This window comes from Heteronotia binoei, chromosome 21 (genome assembly GCF_032191835.1).
Source record: "Heteronotia binoei isolate CCM8104 ecotype False Entrance Well chromosome 21, APGP_CSIRO_Hbin_v1, whole genome shotgun sequence".
Classification (NCBI taxonomy): domain Eukaryota; kingdom Metazoa; phylum Chordata; class Lepidosauria; order Squamata; family Gekkonidae; genus Heteronotia; species Heteronotia binoei.
Window position 1 is genome coordinate 172,194,444 of NC_083243.1, and position 16,854 is coordinate 172,211,297.

A 16,854-nucleotide genomic window follows, 5' to 3' on the forward strand; every position below is an offset into this window, starting at 1 on the left:
CTTTTTCTTGGCTTATAAACTGTAAAAAGGCTAAGGAAACCTTGCCTTAAATAAATGAAAATCACAACCAATTAAAAGCACTGTCAGTGGAATATTCACCAGTAATAAATGCCTACTCAGTAGATGTAAAATTTATCACAACTAGCTCCTACATATTTGGAAGAAGGGGAAAAGGTTTCCTTACTCTTCCCGTCTCTCTTTATGTTAAAACTTTTACACTGCATGTTACAAAAGTATGTCATCTGTATCCTGTGCAATCAAACAGTAATAAGGGCATATTTGGAAAATTATAAAAGTAGGACCTTTCTTTGACCAGTCTCCTCACACCAAGCCAAGTGCTGGAGGGAGTTAAGAGCGTAGATCCTGGATTTGGTCGGTCCAGATTCGAATGCCCGTTCTTTCATGGAATGACCCTGGACCAGTCACATACATTTCGCCTAACCTGCCTCACAGAGTTGGGAGGATGTAATTGCTGAGAGAAGAATGAAATAATCCGCATTAGCCCCCGCTCACTTATCGATCATTCTATGATCAGCTTTTCGTTGGCTGACATCACACATACTAAATAATGCACTTTAGTGCACAGCCTCCCTGGATTTTGCCAGTTCACAGTCAAATACAGCTGGGAAGTGTACTGAAAATGGACTGAAACGGCATTATTTAGTGCGTGTGATCGCAGCCTCTCGCTTTTAGAAGATAGAAGAAGAAGAAGATATTGGATTTATATCCCGCCCTCCACTCTGAAGAGTCTCAGAGCGGCTCACAATCTCCTTTACCTTCCTCCCCCACAACAGACACCCTGTGAGGTGGGTGGGGCTGGAGAGGGCTCTCACAGCAGCTGCCCTTTCAAGGACAACCTCTGCCAGAGCTATGGCTGACCCAAGGCCGTGCTAGCAGGTGCAAGTGGAGGAGTGGGGAATCAAACCCGGTTCTCCCACATAAGAGTCCGCACACTTAACCACTAGACCAAACTGGCTCTCCAGTTTGGCTCGCACTAGAGCTTTAATCCTGGTTTAACTCTATCCCCAAACTGACTTTCTACACTAGAATCAGAGAAACCAACTTTATGACTCTATGGTTTTAGTGTAGAAAGTCAGTTTGGGGACAGCGTTAAACCAGGATTAAAGCTCTAGTGCGAGCGGCCAAGGATGCTGCCAGTAGGGGGAAAAATCTGCACATTTTGTACTCTGCTTCAATGAGGAGGAGACTTAGACGCGAGCAAGGAACCACCCTTGTACGATCACATGAACGGAAGTCCTCAGTGAGCGCGTATTAACTCATTCTTCGCCGCCCTACTCCTGCAGCGTTGCAAGAGCATGATTAGCGCGTTGTCCAATACGAACGCCGCTTGAAAAGAACAAGGCGGGCCGTCAAAGGCTTGATGTACCTGTTTGACTTGGAGGGAGGTAGGATGGCAAAGCACCCCGTAAAAAAGTCTGCCGCGAAAACGTTGTGAAAGCAACGTCGCCCCAGAGTCGGAAGCGACTGGTGCTTGCACCTTTACCTTTACTTTTTTGGGTGGGGGGAGTTCGAGCTTGGGGCGCGGCAAAACTGAAAGTCATCAGCAGGCAGGGTCTGATTCCTAGAGCGGGCTGCAATGGATGAATCGCTTGTGTAAAGACTGGTGGGCATGGGCACACAAAAAAACCCGGGGAGGGGGGACTTTCCCTCTGAGTGACATCAGCCTTGAGCGGCGTCTGGGAGTACTTGAATGGCGTCCCAAAAGCTCCTCTTCGAAGAGCTTAAGGCTGCTTAAAAAGCACAAGAGCATTTCAAGGTGTTTTTGTCCCTTTTAAGGGCTTGCTTCCTCCCCCATCTCATGCCCATCACATTCATAAAGGATCGACAATTCCCCTCCCCCCGAGCCGGTCCTGGCACCGAAAGCGTGCTAGCTGGATGCGTCCTCCAGTTGCCAACCAAAAAGCAAAAGCAGTTGAAACAACGTTAAACTGATTGTTGATTCGGGAAACGTGGGATCGGGAGGTGGGGTGTGATATACGGTAGTGGATCTTTGGCCTTCTAGGAGTGGCCCTTTGTGTTATTAATATGTGCTTTATTAATATGTTGGTAAAGAAAGAAAATGTTATAAAAATGCCTTAAGTCTACGTGGTGTTCTTCTCTAAAGTGCACCAACCCAAAGAAACTGGTACTTTGCCACTGAAGAAAGAGTGAAGCATGTACTGATATTAACCAAGCAGTCAGCTTCACTAGGGCATATCAGCCCCATCTTGTACATATTTGCTAAGCAAGTCAGTCTCACTGATTATAATGGGGCTTACTCCTTACCTTGTTTATGGCATGTTTATACACTGTTTATTTCTTTATTCTATTAAGGAAATTGTAGGTTTGGGGCAGTGATCAATAGTACAAAGAAGAACATGCTGTGGTGTTGGAACCGATTCACAGTGACCCCATCAATGAGATGTTCCAGGCAAGAGACATGTGGAGGTGGCTGGCATTGTCTCCCATCCAAATACTAACCAATACAAATACTAACCTGACAAACTGGGCTAAGCTGAGCTATTTGGGTGCTCAGCAGTACAAATGCCATTACTAAAATATAAAGTTACATAGTGCAGCAGCAAGCTCTCTTTAGCAAACTGCTTAAGGGACAAAGCATTCATAAAATGCTAAAAATGAGCTACTGACTTCTGTTAGTAGTTCTAATATCTTTTAAAAGGTGTTCACTTTCCTAACTCTAAATGCCCTGAAGAGTAAAAAGGTCTTTCCTTGCCTTTTAAAGTCAAGACCAGATGTAGCTAGGTTGGCCTTCTACAGTAACTGTGTAAGCAGGGTTATAGCCTGTGGGAAGTACAGCAAATTCCCACAAAATGCAGAATTAATGGACACATAATTAGCAGTAAAGCTGGAGGTGCTTGAGGCTAAATGTATCTTTAGTCTAAATAAATACTCCAAGATGTGTTAGTTGGAATAATGATGAATTTATTCTTATTTTTGTAACCTGAAGGAGAGCTGACAGTAGGAAACAAAAGTGAAGAATAATTTCACAGGCATTTCGTTCCACGTGACAAGTCCGCCCCCCCCCCCCCATGTGGATGACTGGTGGCTTCTCTCCGTGAGCATGAAGTGCATAATTACTGGTGGTAATGTGAAAGGTGAGGCAGGAGTACGTTTGGATATGGGACATTCATTGCTGGGCAGAGCTAACAATGGGGTGGTCTTCCTCGAGGAGGGAGGCCATTTGCTTCAAGCAAGCAAAAGAATGGGAGGCTTCCCTTTCTAGAGGTTCTCAGTATTTTGGGCATTGCAAAATAGCTTTTTGTTTATTATCTAAAGCCTCAATTTAAGTGGCAGATGCAGAGCTAGAAGCTTGGTTATCATGGTGCTTCTAAACACTCTTGCATCAGATGGTACCAGGTGGCTTGCACTGTTTTACATATGTTTCAGAAATAGCTACTTTGGTTAGAGGGGTTGTGAGCTCAGTATGGGAACGTATGGATAGTGCAGGGAAACAATTAAATCCATAGGAGCCTGTATCTAGTTTTCAGCATAAAGGTTGACCAGCTGCTTGGGATTTTTACAAGTCTGTATGTTAGCATAGTACAAGGAAAGCATCCGGACAGGAGCTTTGTACCCTAAAAAGGGAATTTCCCATCAGGCAGGGAGAAAGAAAGGAAATTGTGGTGGTGGGAATCTTTGTTTTACTGTATTGGAGCAATGCAGGAAAATAATGTTTTGACCTGTGTAGGCAGGGACTTCTGTAGAAAAAAAGGGGGCTCCCTGAATTTAAGCAAAACTATAAAAGAAGAAACATCAGGGTGGAACTATACTATCAAAACATTTATTACAGTAAAAATATGTGAGATAGGAAAAACCTTGTGGCCTCTACTTCTGAGTAGACTCTACTTCTAAATAATCTAAGATGAAAAATATAAATGTGCACAGAGGCACTTCAATATTCCAAAGCTTCTACCTTTAAACAGACTGCAATATGAAACACAAGATTGCACTCAGGCACTTTGACATAACCTCTTTTCCCAAACAGTCTGCACTAAAATGAATTAAAACACTTTGCAGAAAAATAAATCAGAGTGCACACAGGCACTTTTTAAAGGTTTAAGAGTCTGCTTTTGACTCATAATCCAAAATTATGAGAAAACAGTCTGTACTGAATTCTTTCATCCAGATTGCAGACAGGCACTTAAACAAATTATCCCACTTCAGTCCTGCACGTTCAGTCCACTATTGTTTCAGTGAGGTGTTAGGATAAAGAATAAGTTCATCCACATAAAGCTATTCCACATTAGCCGGTATCAAACATTTCGCTGCCTTTTTCAAGACTGAACCCCAAAATCCTGTCTTTTCCTCACGAGGCTCTAGCTCATTTTGTGTAAAGACAGAGTGGGTTCTCAAAGGATCATTGTATCACTCTCTCTCTATGAAGGTTGCCTTCCTTCATAGGCAGGGACTTCAGCGGTGCTTGTCTTCACTGCAGGATAACAATAAAATAAAAGCAATGGTCCAAGATGATTGTTTAATAGAAGTGTGAGGCTGTAGGAGATGATCTCAGTCTGTACAAAAAGGGGCTAGGATGGAATGTATTGAAAGTCACTTAGGCTTATTCGTAATGATTTCAATGCTCATTTGTCCCTTGTGCAGCTCTCGGGAAAGCAGTGCACTCTCTCTCTCGCATTGGAGATGAAGTCTATATTGAGCCGCTAAAGGAAGGGGTAAGCAAGAGACTGGGAGAGGACGGGGAGCTGTTTTGAAAGAGGAATGTAACAAGCGTCCACGGGAACAATTTGCAGCAAAATGAACACACAGGGTTTTATTTTAGAGTAAGTTCAAAGGGTTGCAAGCAGGTATGAATCAAGGTGGTCTGTTCACTTGGAAATTGGGGGTGGGGCTTTGAGTAAAGCATTCTGTCCATACGTTATAAGAAGGCATAGTATTAATGTACTGAAGCTGAGAGTCTATATTTATTGGGTATAACTCTCTGAAGTTTTGTAACAAACAAATGTTTTAAAAGGGGAGGATGATTGTTCTTGAGTGACACGTGACCTGTGTGACAAAATTAGTATTGTCCAGCAGTGCAGTGCAGATATATTTTTTCTGAATATATTTGTATGCAATATAAAGTCTCCTATGCCACTGCTTCTCTCTTCGTTGTCAACATGCAATCAGAAGTGGTCTGGTGATGTGCATGTCTGCAGGCCAGTGATGCTGTGTCTGTGCAGGGCAACCTTAAGCTACTAGGAGGATAAAAGGAAGCTGGGAGTCTTCTGATCTGCTATAAAGATGACATTCCTGATGCTTTCATTCTCTCTTTTCAGCTCTCTTTACGTGCAGTAAGTGCATCTCGTTCGGCATATGCCTGTTTCCTGTTTGCCCCACTCTTCTTTCAGCACTATGCACCTGGAGAATCAGGCCCTGTCAGATGCAAAGTGTTCATGAAGGTTAGTTATATGTAGGTTGCAAAGGGGGACAATTGCAGGCTCTTCCTAGAAGACTCCAGCGTAGCACCTCTCAGTTGTGACAATAGACTGGCTTATAGAAACATGTGGTGATAGAATCCTGAATTTTGTTCTCATGTGTGAAGGGAGAGTTGGTGTATCTTTGTGTTTTGCTTTTTTTTTTTTTTTTGCCTCTTCCCAGACTTGGGACCTGGCTGCATGCTTTTTATGCATAAATAGGAGTAAACTCCATTCAATTCAGCAGGATTTCTTGTTCATGCATACATGAGAGGATCAAGCTGCAAAGCCACTTCAACATGGGGTTTTTTGTCTTGTGTGACCAGTTGGATGGGGCAGAAATTCCATGTGACCCTTGGTGGTGCTGTATTTCCCCCCTTTTCAACCTTAAAGACTTTGACCGATTTCACACTAGGCTTGTTTCTGGTGGAGAGCCCTTTTGTTCCCGGTGCTTCTCTCAGTTTTTGCACAAGCTGCCCCAGAGCTGCAAGTTGGCATGCTGTTTTTCCTCAGCAAGCGAGATCCTCTTACAAGGGGTTTCTGCTTGCTGCAGAAAAGTGGCGGGCCAACTCGCAGCTCCGGGGCAGTTTCTGTGAAAACCAAGAGAAGCGCCGGGGGCAAAAGGGCTCTCCACTCAGAACAAGCCCTAGTGTGAAATCGGTCTTTATTTCTGTTCACAGCTAAGTGGCAGCATCTCTTTAGCCACAGCTCAGCAGTGCAGGGAGGGGGAGCCTTGCCTGAGTGGGGTTTGTGATTAGCCTTGCCTTGGTTAGCACAAGGGAGGGGAATGCAGCAAGGAGTGCAGGAACACCCTATTGCATCCACTGTGCCTTTTTCTGCCCCTACGTAGAAGTGGCCTGAGTGGGGTAAATTATTCCCTGTTCTGCCACTTTAGTAATTCTGTATTTTAAAAAAATAATGTGTGGGCTTAAAGGTAACTATATTCTTTTCTACAGAACTGAAGAGGGCAGGAAAAGAAAGCTGAGATCCCATGTGTTGTAATGACTAATGTATCAGACATTGACTGGGGAGACCTGAGTTCAAATTCTGTTCTGCCAGGGTCTTACAAGGTGACTTTGGTCAGTCACACACTCACAACCTAACCTGTTTGTTGTGAAGAAAAAGAGGGGCATGTACACTGCCCCGAGCTCCAGTGTGATAAAAACGTAATAGGCAAAATTTATGTGAGATGTCCATTGATGGTTGTGAGCCATGATAGTTAAATGAAACAGTTCCAAGGCAACATCTTGAAGCATCAGACACTGATTAAAAATTGAGAGAAGGTCTGTGCTATATAGTTTGAGTGCCGTAGTATACAGATGTTTAGCCTGATCAAGCAAGGCTACTATTACGAACAAGAGAAGCTGCAGTTGGATGCAGGGGTATTGAGCTGTCAAAATTGTCAGTTCTTTTTTTTTTTAAGTTATTGTGATTCTCATGGTCTGTGTTGATTACCAAATATTTTCAAGGCACCAGGAAGCAAGCACACACCAAGTTCCACAATAAGATCATTCCATTCACCATTATTACTCAATCAAACTACCAAAAATAGCCTTTATTAAGACTTTCAAAACTGAACTGTTTTGACTGCAAGTGGAAATAAGTCTGCTAGCAAAAAACTAAAGCTGTCTGAAATGAAATCGGGGCACTCCTTCTTGGTCTTCTGAGAGGGAAGTAAGTTCTAATGGGCACAGTGTTGTACATGGTAGCTGTTTCTTGTTTTGGGGAAGAGTGTTAGGGAGAAAATGTGCATATCATTGTTGGTTTCTCTTTTGCCTTCTAGTCTTTCCTGGCTGTGTTTCGCTCGCTCTCTTTGCTGGAGAAGACTGTGGAGAAATGTATCATCTTGCTGCGTTTCTGTGACAGCAGGCTCTGTGTGCAACTGCACTGCAAGTATGGTGAGCACGGGCAGGAGGAACCTGCCTAAACATAAAGTGTTATACACTGGGACATGAAGAGGGATGCATGGCTGAAAGCACAATTTTGATGGAGAAATAATCAGCAGAAGTTCTGCAACTGGTGCTGAACTAGAAGAATGGGGCCCATGTGGTTCAAGGTGTGTTTGGAGAAAACAGTGTCATTAACAAGAATCCATGGAAAGTCACTTGCAGGAATTGAGAGTTCCAGGGGTCATTTTGTAGAAAAATAGGTGGTGGAGCACATTAGTGCAACTCATTAGCATATGCCACCACCCCCACCTGCCAAAAGCAACCAGACACAAGAAAGGAGAGCCCCAAGTGAGTGAGGCCTGCTTGGGCTGGCTAGAGATCCAGCCAGCCCAAGCAGGCCTCGCTCACCTGGGGCTCTCCTTGGCCGCCCCCCTCCATATTTAAAAGGCCAGCAAGCCACTTGCTGTCCAGAATCACATAAAAAGTGGAGAAAGAGTGGTGCGGGCTTCTCCAGGGGTTAATGAGGGCTGTTGGGAGTGTGGAAAAGCTCCTGGTGGCTGGCTGGCTGCCTGCTCTCCTAATCCAGAGATTGTAATGTAGCTGCATCTACTACTCAATGGACAAGGTAGGTGAGGAGGAGGGGGAACCCTCAGAAAAGTCCAGGTTGGAGCTGCGCTCCTGTGAGCTCCTGCTGAATTCAAGGCCTGGAGAGTTCTATTCCTTATTTATCTCTTGAGGAGAAAAGAACAGCAGGAAACCTGTGGCACTTCTGAGGCAAAGTGCTGGTGGGAGTCACAGTCTTGCCTATTCACTAAAGACTGGTATCTCCAAAACAGGAGTGATACACGTCTGCCCATCTTGCCAGGCTACTTCTACCAGCAGGGCCTAGTTGGGTCATCAAGTAGAGCTTATGGGTAAAGGGGCACAGCCCACAGAAAACATTAACCTGTTCTCTCTCTCACTGCAGAAGATGCAGTCTCTTGTTCTGCAAAGGCCTTGATGCCAAGTTGCAGAAGCAGCATGCTCTGCAGACTCCTGGATAGGATGAAATCCTGAAGAGCTTCCTGTATTGGGAAGATTTGAAAGTGCTAAATTCTGAAAGGCGGCACTTTACTAAAAAAGCAACAGCTAGTGCTATCATGCTAGTATTCCTACATTTGAATATGGGAGCTAAGATTTACAGCAGCATGAATTGGCTGTAACGATATTATCAAAGATTTCAGGTTTTCACGGCTGGTAACGTCATTAGGGTTTGTAGAATCTTTCGGGCTCAAGTGCCGTGTTCTACTGGAGAAAGTTTTCCTTCCAGACGTTTCATTCTCAGCTGCGGAGAACATCCTCAGTGGCGTTGCAGCCGGAGCAGGCGCTCAGATCTTCTTGGCTGCTCAATGCACAGCAGCCAAGAAGGTCAGAGCACCTGCTCTGGCTGCAACGCCACTGAGGATGTTCTCCGCAGCTGAGAACAAAATGTCTGGAAGGAAAACTTTCTCCAGTAGAACACGGCACTTGAGCCCGAAAGATTCTACAAACCCTAATGTAACGATATTGTTTTAAAATCCTTCTTTTTAAAGTATTTTGATTGTAATTTGGAGCGGGGGAGGATGTATTTCAGAAGAATTTTCCCCCCAGTTTCCCCAAACATTTTCAATTTTTCAGACCGGGGGACTAAGAAAGAAATAGCTTGTGTATGTTGTGGTGGGAAGATCTTCATATGTAAGAAAAATCCTTAATGGCGATGGGGTCCTCTGGAAGACAAGGTCCTCACGGCCACTTTCAACTAAGGCTTTCTCCACAGGTGTTGTCAAGACCCATGACTTATCATTCCAGGAGTGTGAATCACTGCAGGCAGTTTTTGAGACAGAACAGTGCACCCATACTCTGCGTGCTCCTTCCAGGTTGGCGCCATTATGTTTGCAATAAGGGTGAAAGGGATTGGGGGTATACAAAGGATTTTATGGTTAAAGTGTAGAGATTTGTCCAGTAATCCTTAACAGCTTGGAAAGGGCGGGAGAAGGGGGAAATATCCATCTGCTTATGTTCAGCCCCCACAATCCTGCTGCCCAGAGGCTTCCTTGCATAGTAGGCGATGCCGTTGTGCAGTTGGCAAGTTTTAACTTACGGGCTTTGTATGGCTGAATGAGGTGTCCTGGGAAAATATATCTCTTCTTTTCGGGAACTACTAGTTTAGCTTTAAAACACTGGGCCAAAAGAGGGTGGTGCATGGATGCACATGAAGTTGTAATAGGGAGAAAATGATCGGTGCTTCATGGCCACTCCTGCTATGTGCACGGCCTGTTCCTTAATAGCTTAATTGGAACAATCTGTTGGACTCAGGAGGCCAGAGAGTTGGGCATGTTCAGCCAAGGAGTCTGCTCGCTGCCTCCATTTTTACCCGGTTCTGTTCCCCTCCTGTCCAATTCAGATTATTAGTGGATGCTGCGGTACACTTCCCATTGACTCTGGCTGAGGTGACAATGGGTGCCAGCCCTGGTGGAAAAGTGACCTTCCGCAATTACCTGGAAGAAGAGACAGGTGAGCTTCCTGCCCTGACCCTGTTTCCACCTTGTCCTCAGAACCATCAAGGAAGGTGAAGCTTCCTTGTCGCTCCTTAACAGTCCAAAGCCTCTCTGTTCAGGCTTTGTGTATGTGTGTGTGTGTGTGAATGCCTTAGCATCCCTGTTTAATTGTGGTGGTCTGTGTTCTCAACCACTCATTGACTGTATGTGAGAAGTTTCTGCTTGGCGGGACACAGTCTATCTGATACGAATTGTCGTTGCCATCCCTGTCAGTGCCTCCTATTGTGCATCTGTGCTTGGAGTGGGGCAATAGTTTGGCATGTGACCAGGATGGCTCTATGAGGAAACGGGTTCTTCTGGCCCTTGTCACTGTTTTAGAGGCTGGCCAGACAATGGTGACAGAGCTGTGTTTGAGTGAGGATGAGTTCCAGGTCTTCCGTGTCAAGCAGGAGACACAAATTACTTTCTGCCTTAAGGAATTTCGGGTGAGTGAATTTCTTGTTCCTTACCTTAATTTGGTGGTGTTATCTTTGCCTTTCCTACCCGATTTCATCTCTCTCTTTTAGGGTCTTCTAAGTTTTGCAGAGTCTTCAAATCTTCCCATTAATATCTACTTTGACATCCCTGGCAGGTAGGTCTTCTCTGGGGGAATATCCTGAGGGCAAGAGCAGTCTTTGTTTCTGTCCTGTAAACAAGCCAGTGCCCTGAGCACCAATAATGCTTCACTGCAAGGGGAAGGGGTGTTTGTGCTTTGGCTAGATTAACTGATGGTCTCTCGTGCCTCACTTGATCATCTTCAGTTCCCTCTGGTAGAAAAAACCCCCCAGTCTCTGAGAGCTGGGTCCTCATCAGTTTTTTTCCTCACAGGCCAGCTATCTTTGTTTTAGAGGACCCCCTGCTAGAAGTGCACCTGGTCCTGGCAACATTATCAGAGCCAGATTGTCACAGTTCCCAGATGACCAACTGGTAAGCAAGGTTCTGCCCCACAAATTGTAGCACAGTGAGGTAACCCAAATAGAGGAGGAGAATCTAGAGGTAAATAACATTGAAGTAAGGGTTGCTTCTTGGTCTCTGCTTAGCAGAGAAGGGCTTAACTTGGGGCTGCTGAATGACTTGTCATTTTTTAATAAACATTTTAATGCATGTTGAGCAGATCTTACCTATCAGCTACCATTCCTAATCAGGGCTACCATTTAATCAGCAATCATGCACTGCTGCCTTGGTTACTGTGGGAACTGCTCACCTTAGCTTTATGCTAAGCATTTAAGCCATAGTAGGGTTTTCTGCTAAAAAGATAAAGATAATCCACTGTGCAAGCACCAGTTGTTTCCGACTCTGGGGTGACGTTGCTTTCACAACGTTTTCATGGCAGACTTTTTACAAAGTGGTTTGCGCCATTGCCTTCCCCAGTCATTTACACTTTACCCTCAGCAAACTGAATACTAATTTTACCAACCTCGAAAGGGTGGAAGGCTGAGTTAACCATGAGCCAGCTACTTGAACCCAGCTTCCGCTGGGATCAAACTCAGGTTGTGAGCAGAGCTTGGACTGCAATACAGCCTCTTACCACTCTGCGCCACAGGGCTCCTATACATTTTGCTAACTGAGCTTAAACGATGGGAGTATGAATCAAGACTTGATGGGATCACAACTTGTTTGTCTCCCTCCTAGCCAAGGCAAATCTCTGAACTTAACAAGCCACCTCTTCCTCGGAAGTGGAGCCTTTGACTTTCTGACTGTGCACTACCATTTCTTTCACTTCAGTACACCCAAGGCTGTTACTCCTGCTTACGACTTCACCAATGATGACATTGATGCCTACATGATTGCCATGGAAACCACGTGTGCTGGTGTGGATGGGGTGCGTCCATCTCCCAGCTCTATCTTGCCTATACAACATACCAATTCTGACACAAGGGACTTGGAAAGTGATGAGGGGACTGTACCAGGCACACCACCACCACAGAAAAAGGTATGCCTGTGCGATGAAGGACTTGCTGCAGTAAGATTCTGTTTCTAGTGCACAAATGCACAATGGATACTGTGAGATGTGATTTTGGTGAGAATCTCCAGGCTGCATCAGTGTTTTTGTGGGGAGCTTACATAATTTTAGCGTGTACCTCTAGTACCCCATGATGTAAGAAAAGGATTTAAAAAAAAAAAAAAAGGTGTTCTGCAGAAACTTAGTTGTAGGGGTGTGTGATCATGAGACCATTTTTGTTTGATGAAATTAATGTGTATATTGCTTCACACATAACTCTCAAGGGAGTGTACACTGAACTTTTACGTGTACTTTCTAGCACTGCAGTGTACCAAGTCGCTCTCATTTGGATGTTCGCTAATTAAAATATGAACAAAGATGCCCTGTTAATATACTTTAGTTAATTCAGTTAATTTAGTCCTCTAAAGCAGACTTCCATTTCTACTGTTTCTTATCACACTGGTGGGTAAGCGACTGTCAATACACATACATTTGGAAACTGAAAAATAGTAGTATTTAGAAATCTTGGGTTGTGGTTTAGGTTCTGGCACCTGGCTGTCCAGCTTAAGGATCAGAGGAAGGAGTAGAAGGACTAACATGTTTACCAGTCAATAAAGGTACACACAGACCTCGCTATCAGAAAAGACTGCTCTGATCCTTCTGCCTTTCCAAAGTAGCATCTACACCAGCTGCTCTGGTGGAGTGAGGTGGGATTCGATTATCAGCACAGTGGCTCTTCTGTTCTCTGATGCTGCACCTGCTAAGCACTTATTTTGCTTGCACACATTAGTGTATAGGCAAGCAGCACTGCTGATGAGGTGGGGAAGGAAAGAATGGAGGCGATTACAATGAATGCCTGGCAAAATCAGCTTGATTGCACACACTACAATTGGACAGCAACACAAGAAAGGCAAACTGACCTAATGCCGAATCAGAAAAGATGCAAGTGATCAGTAATAACATTCTGATATCTGTTGAGGTTTTTTGTTGTTGTTGTTCAGTCGCACAGTCGAGTCCGACTCTTTGTGACCCCATGGACAAAGTCACACCAGGCCCTCCTGTCTTCCACCATCCTCCGGTCTGCTAAAATTCGTGTTTGTTACATCAGTAATACTGTCCAGCCATCTCATCTTTTGCTGTCCCCTTCTTCTTTTGCCTTCTGTCTTTCCTAGCATTCTCCAGTGAGTGCTCCCTTCTCATTTGGTGGCCAAAGTATTTCAGCTTCAGCTTCAGCATCTGACCTTCCAGGGAACAGTCTGGGTTGATTTCCCTTAGGACTTACTGATTTGATCTTCTTGCAGTCCAAGGGACTCTCAAGATTCTTCTCCAGCACCACATCTCAAAAGCATCTATTCTTCTGCGCTCCGCCTTCCTTATGGTCCAGCTCTCACAGCCATGCATTACTACTGGGAATACCATCACTTTAACTATACGGACTTTTGTTTGCAGGGTGATGTCTCTACTTTTTATTATACTGCCCAGGTTTGCCATAGCTGTCCTCCCAAGGAGCAAATGTCTTTTAATTTCATGGCTACAGTCACCATCTGCAGTGATCTTGGATCCCAGAAATGTGAAGTCTGTCACTACTTCCATGTCTTCCCCTTCTATTTGCCAAGGTGTGATGGGGCTGGATGCCATGATCTTAGTTTTTTTTATGTTGAGTTTCAAGCCTACTTTTGTGCTCTCCTTTTTCACCCTCAACAAGAGGTTCTTTAGGTCCTCCTCACTTCCTGCCCTTAGAGTGGTGTCATCTGCATATCTGAGGTTGTTGATGTTTTTCCCGGCAATCTTAATTCCGATTTGTGCTTCATCTAGGCCAGCATTCCGCATGATGTACTCTGCATATAAATTAAATAAGCAGGGTGACAATATACATCCTTGTCAAACTCCTTTTCCTATTCTAAACCAATCAGTTGTTCCATATCCCGTTCTGACAGTTGCTTCTTGACCCTTGTACAGGTTTCTCAGGAGACTTGTGAGGTGGTCTGGTACTCCCATCTCTTTAAGGCCTTGCCACAGTTTGTTGTGATCCACACAATCAAAGGCTTTAGCATAGTCAATGAAGCAGAAATAGACATTTTTCTGATACTCCCGTGCTTTCGCCATAATCCATCGAATGTTGGCAATTTGATCTCTAGTTCCTCTACCTCTCCAGAACCCAGCTTGAAGTTCTGGTAGTTCCTGATCTACATGCTGCTGAAGCCTAGCTTGTAGGATCTTTAACATGACCTTGCTGGCATGTGAAATGAGTGCAATGGTGCGATAGTTTGAACATTCCTTGGCATTACCCTTCTTTGGGATTGGAATATAAACTGATCTTTTCCAATCGTGTGGCCGCTGTTGTGTTTTCCAAATTTGTTGACATAATGTGCGCATCACTTTAACAGCATCATCTTTTAGGACTTTGAATAGCTCAACTGGGATACCATCATCTCCGCTCGCTTTGTTGTTAGTAATGCTTTCTAAAGCCCATTTGACTTCACACTCCAGGATGTCTGGCTCAAGGTCATCGATTTCACTGTCATGGTTGTCATGTTGAGGTTTTTAATTGTCCTTAAAAACAATAGTGGATGTAAGCACACCAGGAAACACTTATTTTCCTTTTTTTCAGTTAAACTAAGAACCAAGTCCGATAGGGAGTGAGAGTTTTTCCTCAGATTTGCCTTGCCATACTCAATACTTCAAGCAGTTTTCCTCCCAACACAGCTTTAATGTCCCTGGAGGAGCTCCCTTTTCAAATTCAGTTTTTATTTAATAGACTCACCATACACCACACACACATTTTTTTTAAACATGTAAACGGATAGAAACGTGGAAATAACAGAGGATCCCCTTATTTTGTGCCCAACTGTCTCCTTTCGTGAATTGCCAAACATCTCCCTGGCTCTGCTCTGCAACTGAAAACTTAATTGCCCATGAAACTGGGATGCTGTTGCCCATGTGACTTTTTTTTTGGCAGATAAAAACTCCCTTGGGAGACTATTATAGTCCCTGAGAATTCCATCTCAATTGTATGGAGAGTGTGTGTGTGTGTGGGGGGGCCTGCTGGAAAGGTTTCGTAATAAAGCAAAGACAAAATATAATAAAAATGTATGTAATAAGAAAAAAAATTGAAAACCAGCTTACAAATGGGGGGAAATTAGCAGTTTCTTAATTGAAAATAACATAATGTCAGTCAGCTTGTTGATTTGGTCTTAATTATGACTAACTTTAACTGGAACCAAACCATAAATCTGCACTCTAAAATTCCAATGACAATCAGATTTTGCACCATTTACCCATTTGTTTTTCCTATGGGTGTGGCAGAAACTATGCATTTGCGATGCTGCTATAGTTTTGAGTAGTTGGGAAGAACAGGGAGACTTGCAGAGTCCTCCACTTTCCCCCCTTTTCTTTGCTGAATAAACCAAACATTTCTGTACAAAACCTTTCTGCTGCCTTAACACAAAGCTGAGTTTCATTGCTCTCTGTTCTGGCATAGAAATTGCTATTTGTATGGCAATTGTGACCCTACAGTTTTTTATATCTTCTGTTCCAAACCTTTTCTTCCTTTGGCTTTTACAGTTCCGTTCCTTGTTCTTTGGCTCAGTCCTAAACCAGTCGCAGACTCTACTTTACGCAGGCTCTGGCCAAGAGGTGCTAGCAGAAGACAGCGAGGGAGAATCTTGAGAAGACTCCTGCCTATTGAGACGTAACAGATGCTTAAACATCTGGTGAGCTAGGAAACCCAGTCCTCTCCAGATAAGGACCAGGAGGAGCCCTGGGCATCTGAACCAGAAAGACCTTTTCCATATCATGAGCACACCTTTTTTAATTATTATTATTATTTTACATGACAGTGTTTCTGTGGGGGAAGAAGCCTTTTGCCTGCTGCAGGCCTAACACATCCAGTGAGCATCTCAATTTTTTTTTTTGCAATGCTGTTCAAAAATGGGAGTGTACAAATCAAGACGCCATCTTGCAATGAGTATTTGACTAATACAGAGAGGCATGGTAGGTCTGTTTCCCAATAAATATGTTTCTAGATGTTTTGACTACTGTGAACTGTTGACAGGGGGGGTAAAGGACTAGTTACACTCTTACTCTGATGCCTTCTACAACTTACAGCCAGTTTGGTGTAGTGGTTAAGTGTGCAGACTCTTATCTGGGAGAACCGGGTTTGATTCCCCACTCCTCCATTTGCACCTGCTAGCATGGCCTTGGGTCAGCCATAGCTCTGGCAGAGGTTGTCCTTGAAAGGGCAGCTGCTGTGAGAGCCCTCTCCAGTCCCGCCCACCTCACAGGGTGTCTGTTGTGGGGGAGGAAGGGAAAGGAGATTGTGAGCCGCTCTGAGACTCTTCGGAGTAGAGGGCGGGATATAAATCCAATATCATCTTCTTCTTCTAAAAAAGCAGGTCTTTTCTCCTCTCCAATTAATCCTTGGAGTAGCTGAACCTATCATTAGTCATAAAGCATGTGGAAGTTGAAAGAGGATTGCTTCAAGAAGAAAAATACTAAAGGGGGTTTACAGCCACAATATTTGCTCTAAAAGTTACTGCGGGAGGTGGTAAAGGACTGAACTAGAACACAGCCAGGACTTTTTAGTATGCTGGTCTGTCCCCCCGAGCTATTTATCTTTATTTGATGTAGGTCCTGCACTAGGTTAAGGAATTATGAAAACGTTCTTTTGCAGTCTTACTTTTACAATATAAAGCCCCTTGAACATATCCACAACTGCAACAAACAATTTGATGAGCAAGAAGTACAGACTACTCATCTTGTAGGTGAAATCTCAATATACAAGCAGTTGTTTACAAAAAATACACTGCATTTCTACCCTACAGTGCCACCGACTTTCACACACACAGTGCCACCCTCTGTCCTCAAACAACCTCGATCTCCTTGCATCGGTTCTAGATGCCGCTGCCAGCACTTTGCCCCTTTTTCTGATTAAGCCTGCCAGGACTGACTGTGTCCAACAGGAGAGCTCACAATACAGTGTTGTGGATTGGGCTTTAAAGAGCCTAAGCAAGCAACAAAAGACTGATTCATATTTA

The 16,854-nt window shown here is 44.1% G+C and overlaps 1 protein-coding gene across 1 annotated transcript; it reads left to right on the plus strand.

Annotated features, from left to right (window-relative positions):
- The first annotated feature begins 1,238 nt into the window (after positions 1-1,238).
- On the plus strand, positions 1,239-15,844 carry RAD9A (RAD9 checkpoint clamp component A). Its single transcript, XM_060262565.1, has 13 exons — positions 1,239-1,406; positions 2,335-2,448; positions 2,969-3,116; positions 4,621-4,691; positions 5,295-5,417; positions 7,216-7,330; positions 9,117-9,216; positions 9,744-9,853; positions 10,216-10,322; positions 10,404-10,468; positions 10,705-10,803; positions 11,602-11,809; positions 15,383-15,844. Exons 3-13 carry the CDS (start codon positions 3,083-3,085, stop codon positions 15,485-15,487), a joined length of 1,137 nt encoding a protein of 378 aa, XP_060118548.1. The 5' UTR covers positions 1,239-1,406; positions 2,335-2,448; positions 2,969-3,082; the 3' UTR covers positions 15,488-15,844.
- The last annotated feature ends 1,010 nt before the right edge of the window (positions 15,845-16,854 follow it).